This window comes from Canis aureus, chromosome 8 (assembly GCF_053574225.1).
Source record: "Canis aureus isolate CA01 chromosome 8, VMU_Caureus_v.1.0, whole genome shotgun sequence".
NCBI lineage: Eukaryota > Metazoa > Chordata > Mammalia > Carnivora > Canidae > Canis > Canis aureus.
In genome coordinates, this window is record NC_135618.1 from 34,161,094 (window position 1) to 34,186,547 (window position 25,454).

Consider the following 25,454-nt stretch of genomic DNA (forward strand, 5'->3'; position numbering starts at 1 on the left):
GTTGCCACCGTCCCTTCCTCTCTGTGCTTTCATACCCTTGCCTGTTGAATCCTAGGTGTATGGAGCTATCTGACGTTTAGGACTGCGGGAGAAAATCCGGTGTGGCGTGGTAGGCTTTGCTCTTGTGTCACACACTTGTCTCCCTCTGGCCACCTCCATGGAGTGAAAACCAAGGGTCCACTCTCAGCCTTCGCCTTACCTAAGGTGGCCTCCAACACACCCCCAAGTTCTGGCTTTCTCCCTACCTCGCCGCTGCTCCCTCCTCACCTCTCTGACCTCTCACTGGAGGCTGCACCGGGCCTTGGGCCTCAGTGAGCAGCTCCTCCCCCTTATCTACTCTTGCTGCTTAGGTAACCATCAGATCTCCCGGCTTTAAATACCATGTCCATGCTGAAGACTACCAGACCCAGACGTGTGTGTCTAGCCTGGCTTCCAGAACTGCCTTCTTGAACTTTTGCCTAGGCTACCTCCTAGGCATCTTAAATTTCATGTGTCCCAAGCCCAGTTCTCCACGTCCCCACTCGGCCCCACCTCTTTTGGGATTCATGCAGTCTGCCCATCTCAACAAGAGGCAGCTTCATCATATTCTCTCTCTCTCTCTCTCTCTCTCTCTCTCTCTCGTCAAAAACTTGACTCAACAATTTTTGTTAAACCTTGACCTCATCTGTCAGCTAATCCTGTCAGCAATCCCTCCCGTCTCCTCTCAGTAGGAGGGCTCTGGAGAGCGTTGCCCTCCTCATGTCCTTTCATCTCAACCGTTCATAACATCATGTATATGCAGTGGTCACGAGGCAACCAGTTTTCAGTGGTTCCCAGCCTTGGCTGCACACTGGGATCACCCGGAGGGGCAAGGCCCTTACAAACTCTGGTATCCATGTCCCACCCCCAGAGATTCTTATTGAAATGGTCTGTGGTAAGGTAAGGCCCTCCTGGGAGAGGGGTGGGCGGTGGGCTAAACGGGGAGGGGCATTAAGAAAGACACTTGTGGTGATGAGCCCATAAGAGATGAATCCCTAGATTCTAGGCCTGAAACCGTTACACTATATGTTAACTAACTAGTATTTAAATACAAATTTGAAAGAAAAAAAAAACATAGAAAACAAATTGTTAAAAAGCCCCTCCTGGCCCCCACCCAGGTAGTTCTAATGTGGGGCTAAGTTTTCTAGCCCCTGTGTTAGGGCTTAAAAAAGAGAGACCTGGGGAAAACCATCAGTATTAAGCAGTGTTTATCAAGTAGATTTCAGAATCAGCATCACACGCTAAAAACAATATCCCCCATTAAAATAGACAAGAATTAAAACTGGGAAGCTTTATCACTATGCTCTATTCTTGTGAACAAAGACTTATCATCTTTACTTTTATTTTATTCTTTCTTATTTTTATAAGAATCTTATCCGTTTTAAATAGTGATCATTTGGTGAGAAGAGCTTACCACTGGCTAAAAAACTGGTCAGATTATCCCTAGATCTCAGCTCTGGATTCTCTGTTTTCTTTTTGAGCACAGCCACTTTTCTGTGACTTTTGAGGGAAATGCGCTGAAAAGCTCATCGCAGTTTTAGGCAGGCTCGATGAAGCTTAACGATTCGACAAGGTCGGTTTCACGACCTTGACTTTCTTTTTCAATTTTTGCTCACTTTTTTGGCAAAGGCATGCAGGCCGTGCTGGCCTGGCTTCTCACAGGTGACCTGTCTGCGGTTTTTTAATGCTAAGTTCACGAACAAGAGGGAAGAGATAATTGGGAAGTCTAGAAGGATGCTAAGGACACAGGAGGAGTGGTGTGCGGAGGAAGGAGAGAGGAAGAGGGAAGGAGGCCTGCACCGGGGCCTCTCCAGGGGCAGGAGACCCTGGGAGAGGTGGCCTCGCCGTCCGGTGGAATCTAACAGTTCTCTTCCCTAATTTCTATTTTTCTCTGATCGAAATTTGGAAATGTTTCCACCTGTTTAATGGAATTCATGAATACTCCAGGTTAACCCCAAAATACAGATTGAGTGGTCTGGTTTTCTTATTAAATTCTTCTTCTGACGCTCATTGTTCCAGGGATTCACCAGAGCATGTTTATCTCAATCTCAGTCTGAACCCTGAATTGTATTTCTTTCAAAACATGTCAAGCAGAGTATACCACGTGAATCCATGAAAACAACTTCTTGTAAAAAAAAAAGAAAAGAAAAGAAAAGAAAGAAAAAAAAGAAAGAAAAACTCCTGAAAGAGAATGGAGCAAATTCAAGTCTGTGAATTTCGCTTGTTTTGTTATTTTTACACTTATTTTACTGCCCTTGCACTTCAAGCTGGAATTATGAGGACACTTCTCAAATTATTTTAAGCAAATGAAAAAAAGATCCGTCACACTCTGAAAACAAATATCTCTCAAAATACCTCTTATGGTTACAATGTTCATATCTGAACACCTGACTACGACCCTGGCTAGGACCCGTGATACTTGTTTGTTTTTCAATCATTTGTAAGTTGATTCGCAAAGCAGTTTTTGAAAAATTGTCTAAAACATGAGAATAAGCCTTTGTGTGCAGGGCTCCGTATGAAGGTCCTCCTTTGGTCACCTTCTGTCCCGGCATCTGACGGACCGACCCCCTTCCCTCCTCTAACCGAGGCAGAGGCTGGGCCCGCGGAGGCGGCGGCGCCGGGGACCTGCGCGGGGCAAGGCCGCCGCCCGCTGGAGGACGCGCCTGCCGCCAGCCCGCCCGCTCGCGTCGCCGCCCGCCAACAATCCGCAAACCCGAGACACAAACACTGCTTCCCGCGGATGCGGCGCGCGGTGGCGGCCCCCACAGAAGCGCTCCCGCCGCGGGGCCCGCCGAGGCTTCTGCAGCAAACGCCGCACACCAGGCCCCGCGCGTCTTTTCCTACACGGTGCAGACCCGGGTGGGCAGCACTTCCCCCCGTTATCATGACTAGAGTCGTACTGTGGGTTTCCTGTGAGAACCATTTTCAGCGGCCCCTCCCCAGGCAATAATTGATCCCAGCGGAGGAGCGCGGGGCTCGGACGCGGGGCTCGGGCTTGGGAGCCGCCCCGCCTAGGCCGCGGATGCGCTTGCGCGCTCCTCTGCCGACTCCGTTTGCCACGGGGTTCTGGGTGGCTTTAGGCTTGCTTTCTTCTTCTTCTTTCTTCTTCTTTCTTTCTTTCTTTCTTTCTTTCTTTCTTTCTTTCTTTCTTTCTTTCTTTCTTCTTTCTTTCTTTCCTTTCTTTCTTTCTCTTTCTTTTCTTTCTTTCTTTTTCTTTCTTTTCTTTCTTTTTTCTTTTTTTCTTTCTTTTCTTTCTTTCTTTCTTTCTTTCTCTTTCTTTTCTTTCTTTCTCTTTCTTTTCTTTCTTTCTTTCTTTCTTTCTTTCTTTCTTTTCTTTCTTTCTTTCTTTCTTTCTTTTTTCTTTTCTTTCTTTCTTCTTTCTTTCTTTCTTTTTTCTTTCTTTCTTTTCTTTCTTTCTTTTTTCTTTCTTTCTTTTCTTTCTTTCTTTCTTTCCTTCTCTTTCCTTCTTTCTTTCTTTCTTTTCTTTCTTTCTTTCTTTCTTTCTCTTTCTTTCTTTTCTTTCTTTCTTTCTTTTTTCTTTCTTTTCTTTTTCTTTCTTTCTTTCTTTCTTTCTCTTTCTTTTCTTTCTTTCTCTTTCTTTCTTTCTTTCTTTTCTTTCTTTCTTTCTTTCTTTTTTCTTTTCTTTCTTTCTTCTTTCTTTCTTTCTTTTTTCTTTCTTTCTTTTCTTTCTTTCTTTTTTCTTTCTTTCTTTTCTTTCTTTCTTTCTTTCTTTCCTTCTCTTTCCTTCTTTCTTTCTTTTCTTTTTTTCTTTCTTTCTTTCTTTTTCTTTCTTTCTTTCTTTCTTTCTTTCTTTCTTTCTTCTTTCTTTCTTTCTTTCTTTCTTTCTTTCTTTCTTTCTTTCTTTTTCTTTCTTTTCTTTCTTTCTTTCTTTCTTTCATTCCTTTATTTCTTTTCTTTCTTTTCTTTCTTTCTTTTCTTTCTTTCTTCTTTCTTTTCTTCTTTCTTCTTTCTTTCTTTCTTTCTTTCTTTCTTCTTTCTTCTTTCTTTCTTCTTTCTTTCTTACTTTCTCTTTCTTCTTTCTTTCTTTCTTTCTTTTCTTTCTTCTTTCTTTCTTCTCTTTCTTTTTTTCTTTCTTTTCTTCCTTTCTTTCTTTCTTTCTTTTCTTTCTTCTTTCTTTCTTCTTTTCTTTCCTTTCTTTTCTTTCTTTCTTTCTTTCTTTCTTTCTTTCTTTCTTTCTTTCTTCTTTCTTCTTTTTCTTTTTTTTCTTTCTTCTTTCTTTTATTATTTTTTCTTTATGTTTTAAATGCTTGTTTTTAAATTTTATTAAAACAGCACATGGGGATGAGCACTGGGTGTTCTATGTTGGCAAATCCGATTTAAATTTTTAAAATAAATAAAGTGGCACATAGACCGGTACCCATTTGAAGGCGTCGGCCCCCCCGTTTCCCCTCCGACGCGAGCCCTGTCCCCTAGAAGTAACCACTAGTGGGCGTGTAGGGGCTTCCTGCGCTACGCAGCACCCCTGATCTCGCAGCACACCGCGTCCGCCGCTGTGCGGCTCTGTGGATGGTGGACTGTTGTGGTTTGGGTTCCCTCCAAAGCAGCCCAGGAGGTACGGGGTCCTGGGCAGGAGGGGGACGTACGATGAAACAGGGAAGGAGGCCAGGAAAGGGCACAGCCCCAACCAGCTGCCACTGCGGGCACCTAGAGCCAGCGGAAAAGGGAGCCCGGCCTCGGTAGTTTAGGGCTGCTCTTGTCACCGGGGCAGCCGAGTGAGCTCCAGCAGCAGGAGAAACTGAGGCATAGAAATGCACAAGCTGTCTAGTCGGACCCAGAGCCACTGTGCAGTCGTGGTCAGGGTCAGGCCCCCCGAAGGCCATCTTACCTAGATGAGCAGGTCCCTAGCACACGGCCACCCCCCCTTCCCATCTTCCCGATTCATCATTTTTAGTCCTTCCTTGGAAACCTACTTCACTTTAAGGATTCACTAACAGCTTTCTTTTTTGTTCCATCCACAATAAGCAGTATGTTTATCCTCTAACATGAAGACCTTAGGGCCCCCACACCTCCCTGGGGCCCCTCCTCCTCTCTCCTACCTCTCTTCTGCTTATGTTTGCCTTCTCCTTTACCTCATTCTAGAGCTATATTTAAGTCCCAGATGCTCAGCCTAGAGTTTGACTCTAAAAACACACTGATGGGACAGCACAGGATTTTCCACCACAGAGCTAGTGTTCACTATCATTACTTTTCTTTTGCATTTGAGCTTTTTAATGTTTCCTGAGATTTCTAACTACCTTTTAATGCTCTCGAATTTTTGGCCTGTATTTTATATTTACATTTCCCCCTAACCTCTTGTGCCAATCAGGGATGGAGTGTTCTTTTGAGCCCCTTGCTCTCCCTAGAGTTTCTGTGCATGTCCTACAACCTCCTGCTCCTTTCTGGAGTCCTTCTCTGCACCTACTGTCATCCTGAGACCTCCTGGCACTGCTTCCCCAGGCTGGAGCTGCTGTTGCCTGTATCCTGTTCCCTCTTTTTTCTTGTATGTTTACTCTTCATTTTGCTTGAATATATCCTAAGAAGCTGTGCAGGAAGTAAATTTCCTTTCCCTTTGGACATTTATTTTTCTTATCTTTCACTTAGCAAATTAATGCTTTTACGTCTAAATTGAAAATCACTTTTCTACCTTCTAGGGATATAGTTGCAAAATCTGATGTATTTTCGTATTCCTTTGCAGATGATTTATGTTTCTGCTTGCACCTCAGAGGCTTTTAAGATCTCTTTATCCTTGGTGTTCTGAGTTTTCCAATCATGGGTGTAGACATGTGTGTCTTTTGTTATTTATTGTGCTGGGCAGCAGGGGAAAAAAATATCCTGGCTTCTCCCTTCCTCTGCCCTTCAATCTCCTGCTAGTGCCTCCTATTGACCAGCTCCAGCTGCAGGCAGCAGACCAGGAGCTGGAAAATATAGTTTGGAGGAGTTGGCCTCAGGATACAGAGCAGGGTATGGGACAGGCAAGGAATGAATCTGGGAGCAGACATGCCCAGGACCAGCACAGTTAAGAGGACAAAATGTCATATAGAATATAATCTAATACTGCTTTTTACAGTTGTAAAGATTATAAAAGTAAAACATATGTAAAAACATTGCTTTTTATAGTTTTAATGACTATAAAAATAAAAAGATTTAAAAAGTAAAACATGTAGAAATATGAACAATATGTAAGTCTGTATTTAAAAGTGTAAGTTCTTGGGGCACTGGGGTAGCTCAGTGGTTGAGCATCTGTCTTTGGCTCAGGGCATGATCCCGGGGTCCTGGGATCGAGTCCCACATCGGGCTCCCTGCATGGAGCCTGCTTCTCCCTCTGCCTGTGTCTCTGCCTCTCTGTGTGTCTCTTATGAATAAATAAATAAAAATCTTTTAAATAAATAAAATACAAGTGAAGGTTCTCATGTACACCCCACCTATGGCTATGCCCTGCCCCAAACAATGATGCTGCTCTGAGTTTTTCACCAGAGATTCTTATCTAGGCATTTACAAACTTTAGAAATACATGGATATGCAATAGCTATACATAATATGTTCTCGTTGTTTCTTTTACATCCTCTTTGCTCAATTTTGTTAGGCTGGTTATATTCCCATGTTTGTGCTCTTTTCTTTGAGAAGATTAGAAATTATACAGCTATTTCCAGCCTTATGGTTTTGATTCTTAAATATTTCAGTGAAATATTCTATATGAAAAAATATACGTATCTTTAAAATCTGACTGGGTCTCCATTACCCAGCCTGAGATACCACAGTATTACTGAATATTCAGAATGCCCCCTAAATCATAATCCCCTCCCACTCAGCAGTACTCAGTAATCTGAATGTTGCTTTTCTTAAAATTGTATTTTCAATTATTTTAAATACTATATTTGTAACTGATTGTGGGAGTTCTTTACAGTTTTTAAGATTATAAAAGGAAAACATACGTAAAAACAGTTTTTTACATACAGTTTTTTACAGTTTAAAGATTATAAAAATAAGGTTAAAAAAGTAAAACATGGGGGAAGCCTGGGTGGCTCCATTGGTTGAGCATCTGCCTTCAGCTTAGGTCATAATTTCAGGGTCCTGGGATCGAGCTTCATATTGGGCTCTGCTCGGTGGGTCTGCTTCTTCCTCTCTCTCTGCTCCTCCCCATGCTTGTGCTCTCACATTCTCTCTCAAATAAATATATAAAATCCTTAAAAAAAAAAGTAAAACATACAGAAATTGGAACAATATATAAATCAACATTTAAAAGTAGAAGTTCTCATGCACACTCCACCTATGGCTATACCTTGCCCCAGAGAATGACCCTGCTCTGAGTGTCATATTATAAGCATTCTTCTGCAACTTGCTTTTTTCACTCAATGTTATGGGCCTTTGTTGGCTTCCTACATATTGCTATCAAACTATCAAACACTACTGGGAAATAAATTTTTTAAATTAATACATGGAAAGGTATGCATTCTTCATGGGTCAAAAAATGTTATTTCTCTCCAAATTTATCTATAGAGTCAATGTAATCCCCAACCAAAGTTTTCCACAAGCTTTATCGTAGAGACTGAGAAGCTAATTCCAAAATTCATATGAAAATGCAAAGGACCTAAAATAGCTAAGTCAACCTTGAAAAAGAAGAACAAAGTTGGATGATTTACAGTACTTGATTTCAAGACTTACAAAACCACAGTACAAAGACTGTCACGCTGACTTAAAATACATAAATAGATCAACAGAACAGAGTAGACTCCAACAATAGAAGCACATTTCTATGGACAAATAATTTTCAACAAGGTACAAAGGTTATTCAATAAAGAAAAAACCTCTTTTTCAACAAATGGTATGAGAACTGAATATCCATTTTCAAAAGCATAAACTTTAATCCACACCTTGGACCGTATACAAAAATTAACTCAAAACAGATCGGACTTAAAGGCCTTTAAACTGCAAAGCTTCTAGAGGCAAACACAGTAGGAAAATTTTGTGACCTTAGCTTTAGCAAAGCTTTCTTAGGTGCAATACTATTATTCATAAAGAACAAATTAATAAGTTGGATTACACCAAAATTTAAAACTGAACAAATTGATAAATTGGACTACATCAAAATTAGAAACTGTTCTTCAAAGACATAGCTATGAAAAGACAAGCACCAGACTGGGAGAAAATACTTGCAAACATGTATATCTGATAAAGGACTTTTATACAGAATAAATAAATAAATAAATAAATAAATAAATAAAATTCTCACCATTGTTAGTCATTAGGGAAATATAAATTAAAACCACAAGAAGATGGCACTACTCCTATTAGAATGGTTAAAATTTTAAAAGACTGGCCACAAATCAAGAATGTGAAATAACGAGGACTCTCACTGATGGGAATAGAAAATAGTATGAAAACTTTGGTAAACAGTTTGGCAATTTATTAAGAAGCTAAACATACACTACAAGATGATCCAGCAAGGCCACTCCTAGGTATTCACCCAAGAGAAATAAAAACGTATGTCCACACAAAGCTTGTATGTGAATGTGCATAGCAGCTTTATTCGTAATAGCTAGAAACAACTCTAACATTCTTCAACAGGTCAATAACCCATAAACAAACTGTAGCATAGCCTGGAATGGAATACTACTCAGTGAGAAAAAGGGATGGATTATTATTAGTACTTTCAGCGACATGGAGGAAGCAGTACACAGAGTCAAAGAAGCCAGACATTTATGTGAAATTTATTAAATGCAAGCTAATCTATAGTGATTTCCTAGTGGTTTCCTAGTGGAGTAGGAAACTTTTAAGGCTAATGGTATGCTCATCACCTTGATTGTGTTTATGGGAATACACATGTCAAAACTCATCAAATTATACACTTTAAATATGTGCAGTTTATTTTATCTCAATTATACACCAATAAGGCTGAGAAAAATATTACTTACAAAGACCTGTTACAATGTCTAAATGTGATTCTTGGGAACCCTGGGTGGCGCAGTGGTTTGGCGCCTGCCTTTGGCCCAGGGCGCGATCCTGGAGACCCGGGATCGAATCCCACATCGGGCTCCCGGTGCATGGAGCCTGCTTCTCCCTCTGCCTGTGTCTCTGCCTCTCTCTCTCTCTCTCTGTCTCTCTGTTACTATCATAAATAAATAAAAAAATTAAAAAAATAAATAAATAAATGTGATTCTTATAAATATTAATTCATTTTTTTCTTCCAAGAAGTTATATTAAATTTATAACATCCTCATTAATCTGCATTCTATAATGTACTATAAAGTATAGTAAGTACTATTACTTCCCCCTTGGCCCCAGGAGATATGTTCCAAGGCCCTCAGTGGATGCCAGGATCATACCGAACCCTATTTATACTGTTTTTTCCTATCTATATGAATGTACATGTGATAAAGTAAGATATTAACAATAATAACTTATAATAAAATTGAAAAATTGTAACAACAGATTATAACAAAAGTTATGTGAACATGGTCTATCAAAATATCCGTTGTACTGTACTCACCCTTCTTGTGATGATGTTAGAAGATAAAATGCCTACATGCTGAGACGAGTGAGGGGAATGACGTAGGCGTTGAACGACGTAGAGTTAGACTACTTATTGACCTTCTTATGATTTGTCAGAAAAGGGATCATCTACTTCAGAACTGCCTTTGACCATGCAACTGAAACTGCGGAAGGCGAAACCACAGCTAGATAAGGGGAGACTTACTGTGCATATATTCTATGTGTAATCGGCATGATTTACATAATTCTTGGCTCACGTTGGAAGTCCAGGAGGTTCAATAAAAATACCTGTCTGCTCTAAACGGAAGTATGCACTGCAGTGGATGATTCCTGACAGTGGGGGGAGCCTGGACAGTAGTACATCCTAACTAGATTGGCAATTACGTATACCCATTTGATCTCCCCAACCAAAGCAGTCAGTATCCCTGTGAAAGCTGCAGTCAACAAGGATGCAGAGATATCCCCAACCTCCACTCAGAGGCACCATTATATTGCCTGGAAAAAAAAAAAAAAAGACACTTTTTGGAAGCAGCATATAGAGTTTGGATTAAAATTTATGTCAGTCAGAAGTATCATCTTTGGACCCAACGAGCAGAGGTAAACTTGGCCCTACCTCAAGTTTGCATATCATCATAATCTGGATCAACTAAAATTTAACAATCATATTAGGACTATGTGGAAACAAATACAAGATAAACCATGGTGTTGAAAATTAAAAAATTGGGGTTAAACAGTTTATACGTTCTAAATGGTGGTCACTAGACTGCTGTGGGGAAAAGTCCCATGACCAGCACCTTCAAAGTTTTGCTGTTGTAAGCCAGGTGTCATTATTTTACTGGTCCTGTGCTATTGCCACAATAGGCGAAAAGCAGCTTTCCTATTTCATTTTGCATTGGATAATAGGAACTACTTAGAATTTTGTAAGTCCTCTGTAGTCAGTAAAAGAAAGGGTAGACCATGGCAAGAAAGCCTTGGAAAATTACTACCTCTGGGCTGAGGCTCTGGGTCATTTGTCATGTGACTATCCATCCATTCAGGAACAAATGAGCTTGATTGTATTAGTGTTCTTCCCAAAGCCTTGCTGTTTATTTCCGAAGGTAATTTATAACAGCTCAACAAGGGAAGGCGTGAAATGGGCTGCAAAAGTCATAAATCTATTCTGTCTCCCCACGCCCTTCAGAAATTATGCACACTTGATACTTGGGAGGACTGTACTAGAGATCCGTATTTATGGTTCTTGGTGCCCCAAATAGGCAAATCTGTAATTGAATAACATCATGAGCAATTATTAGTTATAAACAAGGATGTCCGTTCACTTCTCACCCTAGGGGCCCGCCACGTAGCTGTACTGAAGCAACATCTTGTGCTCCTTCTGCCCAGTCCACTGACCAAGAGGAAACTCCACTGTGGGGAGTTCTGGAAGAGGGAGGGAATACCTCGCCAGCATTGCCATCTGATTATTAGCTCATAGTACCATAACAAAAAAGGGAAGAACTTTGTTGAATAACCTTTTGGACCAATGTATGTCTCTTGTCGTTCTGAATCTTTTTGTTCATGCCTTACATGAAGAGTAAGTGAATTATTAAGGCTTGGCCGAGAAAGGAAAGTCTCCCCATAATAGCTGGTCAAATAATAGTCATATACTTTTATTAGTCAAACGCACATAAAAAAAGCAAAATTTTCAAACTACAGCAAAATTCTTCAATTGTCTCTTTCCTCTCCTTAACATAGTTCTATTACTTTACAGAAGATGTTCTCTTATTTCTCCAGGATGAACATCTTTAACAAACAGTAAAGTAGGAAGGGAACAGGATCTGAAGAACAAAGATCACAAGTGGATGTTATAAAAATTCTTCCTCACCTTTATTCTTTCAGGTTCTTCTACTGTAAAAGTTTAAACACCTGACTCATTAATACTACCTATATTTCTACCCTTGTACCTTACCATCTATATATTCCCTACATGATCCAAAAGTTTCAGAAACAATTCTAGACTCCAAGTCATTCTTTTCCACATTACAAGTAATTTTTCCCTCTATTTCCTATCTCTTCCCAAGCCCTTGGGGAGTGTTGACTCTCCTTGACATTGTTAACTTTCCCATTTAGACATTGTTTATTGAACTGTCTATGAAGCTACATTGCCATATATTAATAACGTTTTAGAGATTTAGAGATTCAGTAGGTGGAAAAACATGTTGGTAAGTTTAAGTTTGAGAGTACTTTAGAGTGTTTTTAAAATCCCTGGCCAGATCAGCACGTTTTTCAGGAGTAACAAGATACAGATCACTTCTTTGTTACTGTTATCTTGACTTTGTGGAAGTAGATTCAAAGCAGGACAATTAACAACTAACAAAAAATAAGTTAAAGAATTGTTTTCAATATTGTATGACTTGTAAAAACAAATAAACAAATCCTGGGCAAATACAAGGTGGTCAGAGGATATGAAGATAGCTAGAGCCTTGCTAGTTTGCTAAGGCTGAAGATCTCTAATTCTCAGGAAAATATCTAGAAAGATTTTAAGGTCTCTACTCATTTTTTTAAATTAAAATTTGCAAAAAATATTAAAATTCTTCCTGGAGAGGGAGAGGCATATGGCAGCCAACAGACATGCTACCTAGGGAAGGGGCCAGTATGTTGGGACTGCGGTAGGGAAAACTGTGAGATGGACACGGAGGTTACCAGAAAGGAAAGGTGTTTTCAAATATTTCCAATAAGAAAGCCCTACTCCCAGAGGAGCCCTACCTCCAGGAATCTTGTCCTGGAGTCCTGGGGACTGAGAAATGGAGAAACGCTCAGCTAATATGTCTCCTGTGGTAACCCTCTGGCTGGGTTGTTTACACCCTCCCTCTCAGGGTTCCTGAGAAAAGACAGAGAAGAACTGATGATATGTTTATTCCTGGAGTCTTGGTGGCATTTGAGTTGTAGCACAGACATTTCTTTGCAGTCTTAGTTTTATTATTTTTATTTTTTAAAATCAAATTTTGTATTTAAGTATAATCTTCATTGTAAAAAAAATTAATCACTTACCAGTAAACTTACTTAGCTTTGCTTCCCAAGCTTCAAGACAAACTGATACTCCACCAAGTTGTGTCAAGAAATCCCATGATTTTGAATTCTCCTTGACATTGTGAACCCCCAGAGGTGTAACTCTAACTAGTAAATGTGAAATTTGGACACCAGGAAAAACATCATCTTATGCCAGTATGTATGAGAGACAACTGTTGTGGCTGTTCAGGAAAAGGCAAAATATTTGGAAAGACTGTAAGACTCAGATATGAAAAGAATTATTCAAACTGCTGCCAGTGATAGAAGCTGTATGATACAGCCTTTTTTTTTTTTTTGCCTATTTTTTTAAATGAGGAAACAAGTCATTTTTAAAACAAGTATATAGCTTTTTTTTTTTTAATATAAATGGAAAGTACATATATAGTAACACTGGAAATAAACATCTTCAACTCTGGGCTCTTTTCAAAAGACACAAGATTATTTCAAAGGTACAAGATGCACAGATAAATCACATTCACACCTTATAATACTAAATAGCAGACAACTTAAATTCATAATGAACAATGACTGTTTTTCAGTAGCTCGAAATTCTGGTCATTAACTCCATAATTCTTATGAGTAGAAAAAGAAAAAGCTAATCATGTACCTTAATATTGTCATTTCTGTATTACTCAAAAATATAAACAACCATGAAGAAATAGTGGAGTCTCATGTTTATCACAGGTATAAATACCAAGACATTTATCAGGCATAACTAATGTATGAAACCTGTATTTTAGAATATGTTTCACAAACACAGCTCCAACATTTCTCTTTGGTTCAGAAAATGTAAGAGGTAGGTTCAAATAAAGTGTGCCCATCATGTCACTGGACTTGCACTAAAATGTTGGCAATTTATAACAGAAATCACTAGAAATCAAACATATGTTTGGGAACTAAATTAAAAAGCTACAGAATAACTTCAACTAATAAACATCTAAGCCCTAATTACACAAATCAAAACAAGATGGTTGACTACAAAAATGTTTTAGTAAAATAAAAATATGCTATCAATATTATAAATTTCTTATATCATAGCATGTTCCCAAAACTTGGAGCAAGGGAGACCATGAACATGTTCATGAGCATATAAGTATAGGTTTATAACTTGGGCCTTTCATTTGAACGTAGGTACCTAATACATAATATCAACACATACTACTATTGAAATGCACTAACCTCCTAGGTGTGTACTGCCCAAATTGAGAACTGCAGGTTCAAACAAATTCAACAGTGGGGGGCAATGAAAATGTCATCCACCCATGATCAACCTACTTCATGTAATTAAGAAATGTCAGATTACCAAGTATGCTCCCTAGGAGCCTTCCTGATTAGAACAGAATCTGATTCAAGGAGGAAACAAAGGACAAAGTAAAGAAGCTCTGAAGAAGCTGATAGAAGTAGAAGGGTTTTGTTTCCTGGTGCTTTTCAAAGCAAAGACAGAATAAGTAGGATCTTTCAAATAGGTTGCCTTCCATTCCAGGAACCAAAAACAGGGCAAGGAAAATGGTAAAGGGTAGACTGAAATATCATCTCATCACTCCTCCTTAAAAATATAAATGGACTAGAGTATTTGCATGGCTGGAATTTTGGCACTTAAGTTCATTCTCATTCAGCTTTAAGGAAGATAAGGATACAAGCCTTCTACTTATTTGGTTGCTGTAAGATAGGAAGTCTATAAAGACACTCAAAAAATATGTAAAACAACTCAAGTTTCAAGTTTTTCTGATCATTTTGTTTTTTAGAAAAAGACATTGAAGTATTAAGGAACTGGCATACACTTGAACCACCCAAAATAAAGATTAATGATTTATAATTACCACACAAAACAAATTTAATTTGAGCAATACATTTTTCAGATTTAGGACTCAGGGCAGATTTGTAGAAAGGTACTATCTAGAAAAGATAAAATACAATTTTTATGGCCTTTTCAAAATTGTATGAGCTTATCAAAACTATGATTTTTGACATTTCTGTATATATAAAATTGAGCCCAAATGTTTGAAGTAATCATTGATACGCTCTTCCTTTTTGCGTGTGAGAAGTATATGACTTCTTTTGCCATAGATTTGTAATTCTAAGAGAAAAAGTCATTCCAGAGTTGTTGAAAATTTCAATAATCATGCTAAAGCAAAAAATTCAACATGTCATTTCTGGGTTACTCCTAAAGTTTGCTTCATTTTTTCATAAGCCACATAACTGATGCCCACAGCAGGGAGAACCTTCATGAAGTTTGGAGTGATGCCTCTGTAAAGACCTGGTATTCCTTCTTTGGAAATTATTTGTTGAAAGAGGCCAACCATGTTCATTGGTTTGTTTCCTTCTATCATGGCTAGAAAAAGAAAAAAGTAAAGAAACCAGGCAAATTTAATATTTAGGCATGTTTTGTTATTACTACCATAAATTATTATGATTCAGAATGACATTAGAGAATACAATGAAAGGATAATAATTATTCCAAGCAGCCTAAGAAAGTAGCCCTTTATATACTCCTTGCAGGGCACCTAAGAGCGAGTTCCATAATTATAATAACAATGATAAAACAGTTATTTGTTGAGTGACTACTATGTATTAGATACTAGGTTAATTACTTTACATACCAATCCTACAAGGCTTATACCCATTTTATAAATGAGGAATTGGGAGTCTTAGAAAGATGGAGAAACTTGGCTGAGTACACTTAGCCAGTAAGTGGGAGAGCTGAGAACAGGTGGTCTTTCTGATTCCAAAGTTCCACCACCCTGCATGGCCACCACCACCCCAACTCATCAACCACGTGCTGAAAAGAGAGTAGTTCAATCCTGGGAATTGAGGGGAACACTTTGTGGAGCTTACAAAAATGTAGAGTCCCTGGGCTGTGAATATGACCTCAAGAGGCAAAAAAGGGAGGAAGGGACAGTCGTGTTGCTGCCACAACAAAGACAAAGGTGGGAACATGCATGTGCCACAGGGACACTACTGATGTCAAAGTGGTTATTGCACAGGGGGTACCCAGCGGCAGGAGGCGGGCAAGGCAGGGCTCTGGGGAAATGGACAGGAGGCGAAAAAATAAAGTGGGGCCAGATGACGACAGGCTTTGAAATTCCCACTATGAACTTTAGAATTTATTCTGAGGACACTGGAGAGTCACCAAGATTTCTGAACAGGAATAAAACAATCAGACGTTGACTTTAAAAATGACAGATCTGTCGGCCATGAAGGGACGGGGACTGAAATGTAGTTGGCAGACGGCAGGGAGGACTTGCCAGGTGACGCTTTCAATCAGACAGCCTGGGTTTGAAGTCTAGCTCCACTATTTACCAAATGTATAACCTAATGGAAGTCACTTAATCTCCTTCTGCCCCAGTTACTCATCTGTAAAATGCAGATGATGTTAGTGTCAATCCCGAAGATGGCTGTGGTGGTTAAATGAGAGGATACATATGAAATATTTAGTTACTACTTTGCATTTTTCTCTCCAGCCATATGATCTCCCAGCACCTCAAATGGTCCCCGTTTCTCCTGCCTCAGTGCCCTCACATATGCTTTTCCTCAGGCTAGAATGCTCTTTCTTTCCCAACCCGCCCACCGTTGCCCAGCTAACTCCCACCTGTCTTCCCAGGCTGAGCTTAACAACAATGTTCTCTGGTTCCCAAGTAAGGCTAGAGCTTCTTGCTCTGTGCTCCCCTAACAAAGGGGAGGTGGCTTACTTGGTGTTGTCCTTGTGTCTTCTCTGCTCAACAACAGCAAGGCCCACAACTGACTTGTGGACTGCTCTAACCTTAGCATCTTGCAGTTTCCAGCGCCTGACCACGGCTCTGCAAGTATTTGTTAATTAACGAGTGAAGGCTTGGTTGGGGGGTGGCGAGGGAGGTTGGTACTTCAAAGAGAGACTGGGGACAGAGCTGTGGATACCCAGGGGACACTATTTAAAGAAATGATAGTGGGTGAGACTGGCCAGCAAAAGAGCCAAAAAGAAAAGAAAGGAACAGGCTACATACTTTAAATAGCAATAAAAGCCAGCAAATCTTAAAAGAATAATCAATGAACTGGCAGAGGGCCAGGAAGACTCAGTATAATCAAAGCCAAGAAAGGGGCGCCTGGCACAAGCATCCGTCTGTTAAACATCCGACTCTTGATTTTGGCTCAGGTCATGATCTCAGGGTGGTGACACCAAGCCCCCCTCAGGCTCAGCACTGGGCGTGGAGCCTAATTGAGACTCTCTCTCTACCGCCCTCTCTAAAGCAAACACAAAAGCCAAGGGAGAGAACAATGGCACAATGAGGAAGGATCATAGTTCAACAGTTGTAGGGTCCAATAATAATAAATAATTCCAGCCACCATTTACCAAGAATTTGCCAAAGGCCAGGTGCTTTACATATATTGCTGCTAATTCTCACAACACTGCAGTTTTCATTTCCATTTACAGATGAGAAAATGAAAATCCAAAGTGGTTTGGGGCAAGAATCTAAACCCAACCCAACCCATCTAGATACTATAGCTTACATACTCTTAAAACATGCACTTTCGATATGGGAAAAAAAAAAAAGATCTCAGTTTAGGCATAAAGCACAGATATGCAAACAGTACATGCGCAGTGTATCTGTGGTATTAAAATTTCATGAAGGGACACCTGGGCAGCTCAGTCAGTTAAGCAATGGACTCTTGGTTTTGGCTCAGGTCACAGTCTCAGGGTCAGGCTCCTCCTCAGTGCAGCCTGCTTGGGTTTCTCTCTCCTTCTCCCTCTGCTCCTCCTCCCCTTCCCGCATGCTCTGTCTAAAATAAATAAATAAATAAATAAACCTTTAAAAACAAAACAAAACTCACCTTGAGCCTGCATGCGTGTTCTCACCAAAGCCAAGGGGTAGCTAGCCAGCTGACCACAGGTACTGGATAAGGCACCACATCCCAGCAAGACCATGACTCCAGGGTTTACAGAGTCTTTGGCATAATTATCCAGCCAATGGGCCTTCAAGAGCTGCCAGAGTAACAGAAAAGAAGAAAATCAGTGCTTTCACTCAGCACAAACATTTTCACAGTCACTCTTGTCCTTACAAGAGACAGGCCACACTTCTGCAAGATCAAGTGGCACATTCCCAGGAGCAGCAGCCACTGTAGGAGGCAGCAGCTCTGCAGAGACAGGGAAGGGAAGCCACTGGGGATTCAGACCATGTGAGGTTTACACTGGTTGCTCATTTTCTTCCAAACAAATGTCAAGATCAACAGCACTCCAAATACAGTATCTCAAGAACATTTCCTGTAGTGAGTATTAATAAAAACAATATAATTCTACTAATTGCATCTAATTTTGTACTTTACACATATGTTATTTCATTTAGTCCTTTCTCCGAGGTGGAGTTATTCTTACAATTTTAGAAATGAGAAAAATGAGTCTCAGGGCAATTTTTTTAACAAGGGTGCAGAATCAAGTGTACTGATCCCCAGGCTATGCCTTTCCCCCTATTATCCTACATCCATGTATTTTCATTAGAAGGCAATTGAAAGTAATTGTATAAAATACATATGCTAATCTACTTTTTAAATATACAATATTTTAAGTATAAGAATCTATGCTAATATGTAAGGGAAATTATTGTTATGGTAGCACAAGCATAGTAATATACTACCTAAAGCAATCTACGGATTCAATGCAATTCAATTCCCTACCTACTCAAATCCCCATGGCATTTTTTGAAGAAAAAGAAAAAACGCCCTAAAATCCATATGGAATTTCAAGGGACCCCAATAAACCAAATAATCTTAGAAAAAAAGAATAAACTTGGAGGCTTCATACTCCCTGATTTTAATAGACACTACAAAGTAACAGTAATCAGATAATGTGGCACTGCCATAAAGACAGACATACAGACCGATAGAACAAAATAGAGTCCATAAATAAACTCTTAAATACATGGCCAAATGATCGTCAACAAGGATGCCAAGACTACACGCTGGAGAAAGAACAGTCTCTGAGACAAACGATGTGGAGAAAATTGAATATCCACATGCAAAAGAATAAAGTTGAAGCTTTACCTTATACCATGTACAGAAATTAACTCAAAATGGGTTAAAGAAAAAAAAATGGGTTAAAGACCTAAACATAACACCTAATACTATAAAACTTCCAGAAGAAAACATGGGATAAAAGCCTCAGGGCACTGAATTTGGCAATGATTTCTTAGATAGGACATCAAAAGCAGAGGAAACAAAAGCAAAAATAAATAAATGAACTCCACCCAACTTAAAAACTTCTGTGCAGCAAAGGAAACAATCAGCAGGGTGAAGGGCAATCTATGGAATCAGAGAATATATTTGCAAACCACACATATGATTATGGATTATTAACCAAAACATATTTATAGAACTCCAATAACTCAACAATTTTTTTAAAAAACAATTAAAAATGGGCAAAAGCAACAGATACATGAAAAGATGCTCAACATTGCTAATCATCAGGGAAATGCAAATCAAAACCATAATGAGATATCACCTTACCTATACTGAAATGACTAGGATCAAAAAAGATAAGAAATAGGGGCACCTGGGTGGCTCAGGGGGAAAGTACCTGACACTTGATTTGGCTTAGGTCGTGGTCTCAGGATCGTAAGATCAAGCTGTGCATCGGGCTTCATGCTAGGTGGGGAACCTGCTTAAGATTCTTTCTCTCCCTCCCCTTCTCCACCTCTGCTCAGACCCCCCTAGAGCTCACTCTAAAAAAAAAAAAAGAAAGAAAGAAACACTGTTGGCAGGGATGTGGCACAAAAGGAACCTTCATGCGCTGTTGGTAGGAGTATAAATTGATATGGCCACTGTGGAAAATAGTACAGAGGCCTGTCAAAAAATTAAAAGGTAGAACTACCGTACAATCCAGCAATTCCACTATTGGGTATTTACCCAGAGAAAATGAAAACAGAAATTAATACCCTTATGTTTACTGTAGCATTATTTACAATAGCTGAGACACGAAAGCAACCTAAGTGTCCATAGACAGATGAATGGATAAAGAAGATATGATGTGTGTTCATGCATGTGCACGTGTGCATGTGCATACACACACAATGGAATATTATTTGGCCATAAAAAAAAGAATAAGATCTTGCCACTTGCAACAGTGTGAATGGACCTAGAGAGTATTATGAAAATATTAAGTGAAGTAAGTCAGAGAAAGACACATACAATATGATTTCATTTATATGTGGAATCTAAAAAATGAACAAACAAAACAAAAAAAGTAGAAACAAATTCTTAAATACAGACAGTTGTCAGACAGGGGTGGGGGGCTGGGGAGGCGGAGACAGGCAAAATGGGTGAAGGGGAGTGAAAGGTAGATGCTTAAGTCATAGAATGAGTCAGTCACAGGGGTGAAGGGTACAGCACAGGGAATAGAGTCAATGGCATTGTAATTATGCTGTATGGTGACAGATGGGAGCTATACTTGTGGTGAGCACAGCATAACATATCGTCGAGTTGCCGAGTCACTATGTTGTGCACCTAAAACTAATACAACCTGTGTCAGCTATATTTCAACAAAGAAAATTGGCAAAAAAAAAAAAAAAAAAAGCAGAAAAAAATTGGCAAAAAATTTTGGTAGACATTTCTCCAAAAAAGATGTATAAACGGACAACAAGCATATGAAAAGATGCTCAACCTCACACATTATCAGAGAAATGCAAATACAAACCATAATGAGACATTGCCTCACACCTGTTAGGATGGCCACTATTAAAAACAACAACAAACTATCAAGTGTTAGCAAGGATGTGATTAGAATTCTTTTTTTTTTTTTTTTGTAATTAGAATTCTTATGTACTACTCGTAGGAATGAAATCGGGTACAGCTACTATGTAAACCAGTTTGACAGTTCCTCAAAGAGCTCAACACAGATTTACCATAGGATTCAGCAATTCTACACCTCAGTATACACCCAAAGGAACTGAAAGCAGAGACCTGACCAGATACTCGTATCCAGTATTTACTGCAGTATTATTCACAAAAGCCAGAAACTAGAAACAATTGAAGTATCCACCAACAGATGGACAGATAAACAAAATGTGGTATATACATACAATGGGATATTATTTGGCCAACAAAAATGAAGTTCTGACACATGCTACAACATGGATGAACTTTGAAAACTTTATTCTAAATGAAATAAGCCAGATAAAAAAGGAAAATATTGTATGCTTCTACTTGCATGAAATAACTAGAATGGATGAATTCACAGAGACAGAAAGAAGATCAGAGGTTACCAGGGGCTGGGGGAAAGGGAGAGTGGAGAATTATTTTACAACAGTTATAGAGTTTATGTTTCGGATCATGAAAAAAGTACTGGAAATAGTGAACTGTACTCTTAAAAATGGTTAAAATGGCAAATTTTATGTTACATACATGCAGAAGGCAGACGCTCAACCACTGAGCCACCCAGGCTTCCCTGAATTGTACACTTTAAATGAATGACACGTATGGTATGTAAATTTTATCCTAATAAAACTGTTTAGAAAAAAATGGTAAAGTCCCCTAAGAAAACGTGTGACACATTCCATGCCCCGCCTTCCCCCGCTCAGCCATAGGCTTACTTCTATCACAGCACAACTACCCAACACTGCTTCAGAGGTTTCTTGTCTCTCCCTGACCAAAACTTCAGTTTTTTAAAGGCAAAAACCGAGACTGTCAGATTCATAAATTATTAAATGGTTTAAATGGCAGAACTGGTCCAAGATTTGTGGTCTGAGCCATCTTTTCAGTACTGGGGATGAATCTGTGCCAGCCACATCAGTCTCTTGGCTTTATTGATGTCAGATTTTAACAAATCAAAGAAAATGTGCCCTCTTTGCTTATTTCCTCTCCCCTCAAAAAAATCCCTAGGACCATCTTCTAAGATAAACAATTTTATTTTTTTGGTGTGTAGGGAGCCAGATATGTATCAGGGGTCAATGCTGGTGGAGGGAAGTTTGAGGAAAGAGTCCGGGAGAGAAGTAAATTGTGATGCAAATTTGACAAAGCATAGGACAGCCCCCAGAATCTCTCGCCCATCAGGGTTTCCAGTGTTGGGCTGGGCCTTCATCTCACTGCCTGGCTCAGTGTGGGCACAGGGCTCTCCATGCAGGGCCTGTGGCAAGGCAGCTCTCTGCTAAGTGGAACAATTATATGTGAACGTGAGTTTGTGCTCTTCATTAATAAAAGTAATTTGCAGGGAAATCTGATACAAAGGCGACCACAAGCATATGGAGTCCCATGTTCAAGGTACTTGGCAAAAAAAAAAAAAAAAAAAAAGATCAAGTAACACACTCCTGAATCCACTTTTAGTCACAAACTATTTCCTGGTATATATGTACTTCTTTACATAAGGTCAAATCCTAACAATAAGAACTATTTAACTACATTTTCAGATTCAAAAGATTGCTACAAACTTACCTCGTAGACAGCAAGATCTATGCCTGCATAAGGTATGATGCCTAGTAAGTTGGGGACATAGCCTTTGTAAAAAGCTCCCATGCCTTCATGTTTCAAAATCTTCTTGGCACAATCAAATATTCCAGAATATTGCCTAGTTTTGCCTATAGCCAGCCTGGTCTTTACAACCTAGTTATAAAAGAATGTAATGAAATATTATCATTCATATTCATCCTGACATCATGGAATTCAAAGGAAGTAATTTTACAGAGAACAAATACCTAGCACATGTTGTCTCTCAAATGAATGCCCAGTTTGTTGATCTGTCATCCCTCACATATTATGTCTATTGAAGGGCTAAGACCAGAGCCAAGAAGACTTATTTATTGTAAAGAGGATCTGAATGAGGGCAGAGGAAATAGAAAATAATTTACAGATGTCTTAAAATTGACTGGTGGCCAATGAGATATGGGAGGTGAGGGAAATGGTAGCATACAGGATGGTCCCGGGTGTCTAGCTTGGAACACAGGAGCGGGGAGGGAAGGCGATGCTACTAACCAAGATGGAGGATGTAAGAAGATGACATGAATTCAGTTAGAATAGTTCTTGAAGGGTGTGAGGAATAACACGAGCAATCATATTAAGAAGCTGACCAGGAAAGCTATATTAATAGGCATACCACACAGGTGAAAATTAAGGGTATATTTTGCTTAGATCTTTTTAGTTGTTGAAAGCCCTTTGCCGTATCAATAAAGGTAGCCAAATCTACAGTATCATTTTTGCTCTAAAGCAAGAATTGGCCAACTTCTCCTGCAAAGACCAGGAGTCTTTTAGTCTTTGCAAGCCTAAAATCTCAGATCTGTTGCATATTTTTTTCATTTTCTTAACCAACTTTTAAAATGTATAAAACCATTCTTAGCTCAGGGCTTTACAAAGTACTTCCCAGGCACGTGGTTTGCCTACCTATGCTGTAATGGTAGGATGTCTAGTTAGGACTGCCATCAACTCATCATATTTATTATTGAATTTGGCACAGTAACTCTTTGAAGAGGAATGGGTGTTAAAATTCCCATCAACACTGTGGCAGCCAGCCTCCAAGTGGGCCCCCAACTATCCCTGCCTCCTGGTGTTTTCACAGTGTGTAGTGCCCTCCCATGCCCTCCCACGGGTGGTCTGTATGACCAACAAAACACAGCAGAAATGACAAAAGATTGCAGCTTCCATCTTGAGTACTGGCTAACACACATTCATTCTCTCTCCCTCTCTCTCTTTCATATCACCAAGTTGGGGAAAACAGCTATTATGTTGTGGGGTTACTCAGAGAACCTAGGGAGAGGCCCCGGTGGTAAGGACTTGACATCTCCAGCTGTAATAGCCAGCGAGGCCCAGTAACAAACACATGAGTGAACTTGGGACGCAGACTTGTCTCCAGCTGAACACTGCAGTGTCTGCAGCCCTGACCTGCACCTTGACTCTAGGCTCAAAGAAACCCTGAGCCAGGGGCACCCCATTAAGCTACTCCCAGATTCCTGACCCACAGAAACCCTGAGATAATAAATGCTGGTGTTAAACTGCTAACCTGGGGATAACTTGCTGCCCAGCAATAGCTAATGACACAAACACCACCAACACAGTCAGACTTCACAATGGTACTTACCTCCATAGGATAAATAATAGTCTGTGCAGTCGCTCCGGCCAGGGAACCAGAAACAAATCTCTTAAAGGTTCCTACTTTTTGTCCTTCCTCAGTAAGCAACTTCTTATACTGTATAAATACATTTAAAAATGTATATTAATACCTGCTAGAGACTGAATCATGTCTCCTCTGTCCAATCATGTTGAAGCTGTAACCCCTCCCCCCCAACTGTGGTGATACTTGGAGATGGGGTCTGTAGGAGATTATCGGGGTTAGATGAGGTCCTAAGGGTGGGTCCCTTGAGGATTAGTGTCCTTAAAACAGGCACCAGAGAGTTTTTTCTCCCCTCCTTTCCTTTCTCTCTCTCTTTTTTTTAAAGATTTTATTTGTTTATTCATGAGAGACACACAGAGAGAGGCAGAGACACAGGCAGAGGGAGAAGCAGGCTCCCTGTGGAGAGCCCGATGCGGGACTCAATCCTACGACCCTGATCATGACCCCGATCATGACCTGAGCCCAAGGCAGACACTCAACCACTGAGCCACCCAGGTGCCCTTCTCTTCCCCTTTCTGTACACTCATGCACTAAAGAAAGACCATATGAGCACACACAGCAAGAGGGTAGCCACGTGCAAGCTAGGAAGAGGGCCCTCATCAGAAACCAAATTGGTCAGGACCTGGGTCTTGGATCTTCCAGTTCCAAGACTATGGGAAATTCAATTCTGTTGTTTATTTAAAGATTTCACATATTTATTTGACAGAGAGAGAGAGCACAAACAGGGGAGTAGCAGAAGGAAAGGGAGAAGCAGGCTCTCCGCTACCGTGGGGCTCAATCTCAGGACCCTAGGGCTATGACCTTTATGACCTGAGTCGAAGGTAGACACCTCACTGACTGAGCCACCCAGGCACCCCGAAGTTCTGTTGTTTAAATAACCAATTTGGTATTTTGTTATGGCAGCCTGAGCTAAGTAAATACCAAAATACAAATCCGCTCTTAGTAACCAATTAATTGATAATACGATGATGTTTTTCCAACTGCATACACTGCATTAGCAATACGTGGCAGAAAAGCAAGGCTCAGATGCTAAAACATTTAGTTCACTGGAAAGCGGTCTTCAAGTTAGATTTCCACAGAACACAGATGTTCCGAAGATGGGACCCAGTTGTTCCTTTGCTAAACACAATAATAGTATTCTATCCCAGAAAATACAGGGTTAGGGGATGCCTGGGTGGCTCAGCGGTTTAGTGCCTGCCTTTGGCCTAGGGCATGATCCTGGAGTCCTGGGATCAAGTCCCACATTGGGCTCCCTGCACGGAGCCTGCTTCTCCCTCTGCCTGTGTCTCTGTGTCTCTCATGAATAAATAAATAAAATCTTAAAAAAAAAAAGAAAAGAAAAAAGAAAATACAGGGTTGGTAAAGTGTTCACAATTTTTGGATGTTTTCCTCATAGTTTTTCCTTTTGTAAGATGTTTATCTTCCCCAGTATAAATAAAGTAAGTGACAGATACTAACAAAACAACTGAGAAAGACATTTCTGCAGGTGACAGTGACACTACCACGTCAACCCGAGAGCCCACCTGGCCCACCAGTGCTAATGCAACCAACAGAGCCGTCAGGCCAAAGGTAAAATCTGATCCCGATGCAGTCAAAGTAACCGCAGATCACGATGGAAATAGGATGGGCTGTGGAGTCAGGCAGATCCGGGCCAGAACCCCAGGAACCTGTGGCCCTGAGCAAGTTCGTGAACATGTTCCCTCATCTGTGATAATAGGACCTTTTCTCACAAGGTTGCCAAAAGGATTAAATAAGCTAATACATATAATACAGCATAGTGCTGAGCCCATGGCAAACGTTCAGGAAAAGCCATTACTATCACCACTCTCTTCTACAACTT

At 40.0% G+C, this 25,454-nt stretch overlaps 1 protein-coding gene across 1 annotated transcript in view; it reads right to left on the bottom strand.

Moving 5' to 3' along the window:
• Positions 1-12,878: 12,878 nt before the first annotated feature.
• The window catches only part of LOC144318587 (mitochondrial adenyl nucleotide antiporter SLC25A24), a 48,504-nt gene continuing 35,928 nt past the window's right edge, over positions 12,879-25,454 (bottom strand). The window contains exons 7-10 of the mRNA XM_077905677.1: positions 23,582-23,689; positions 21,946-22,113; positions 17,359-17,509; positions 12,879-14,884 (exon numbers count right to left, since the gene is read on the bottom strand). Coding sequence (XP_077761803.1) covers positions 14,700-14,884; positions 17,359-17,509; positions 21,946-22,113; positions 23,582-23,689 — 612 coding nt within the window. The 3' untranslated portion in view covers positions 12,879-14,699. The remainder of the gene's footprint in view (positions 14,885-17,358; positions 17,510-21,945; positions 22,114-23,581; positions 23,690-25,454) is intronic.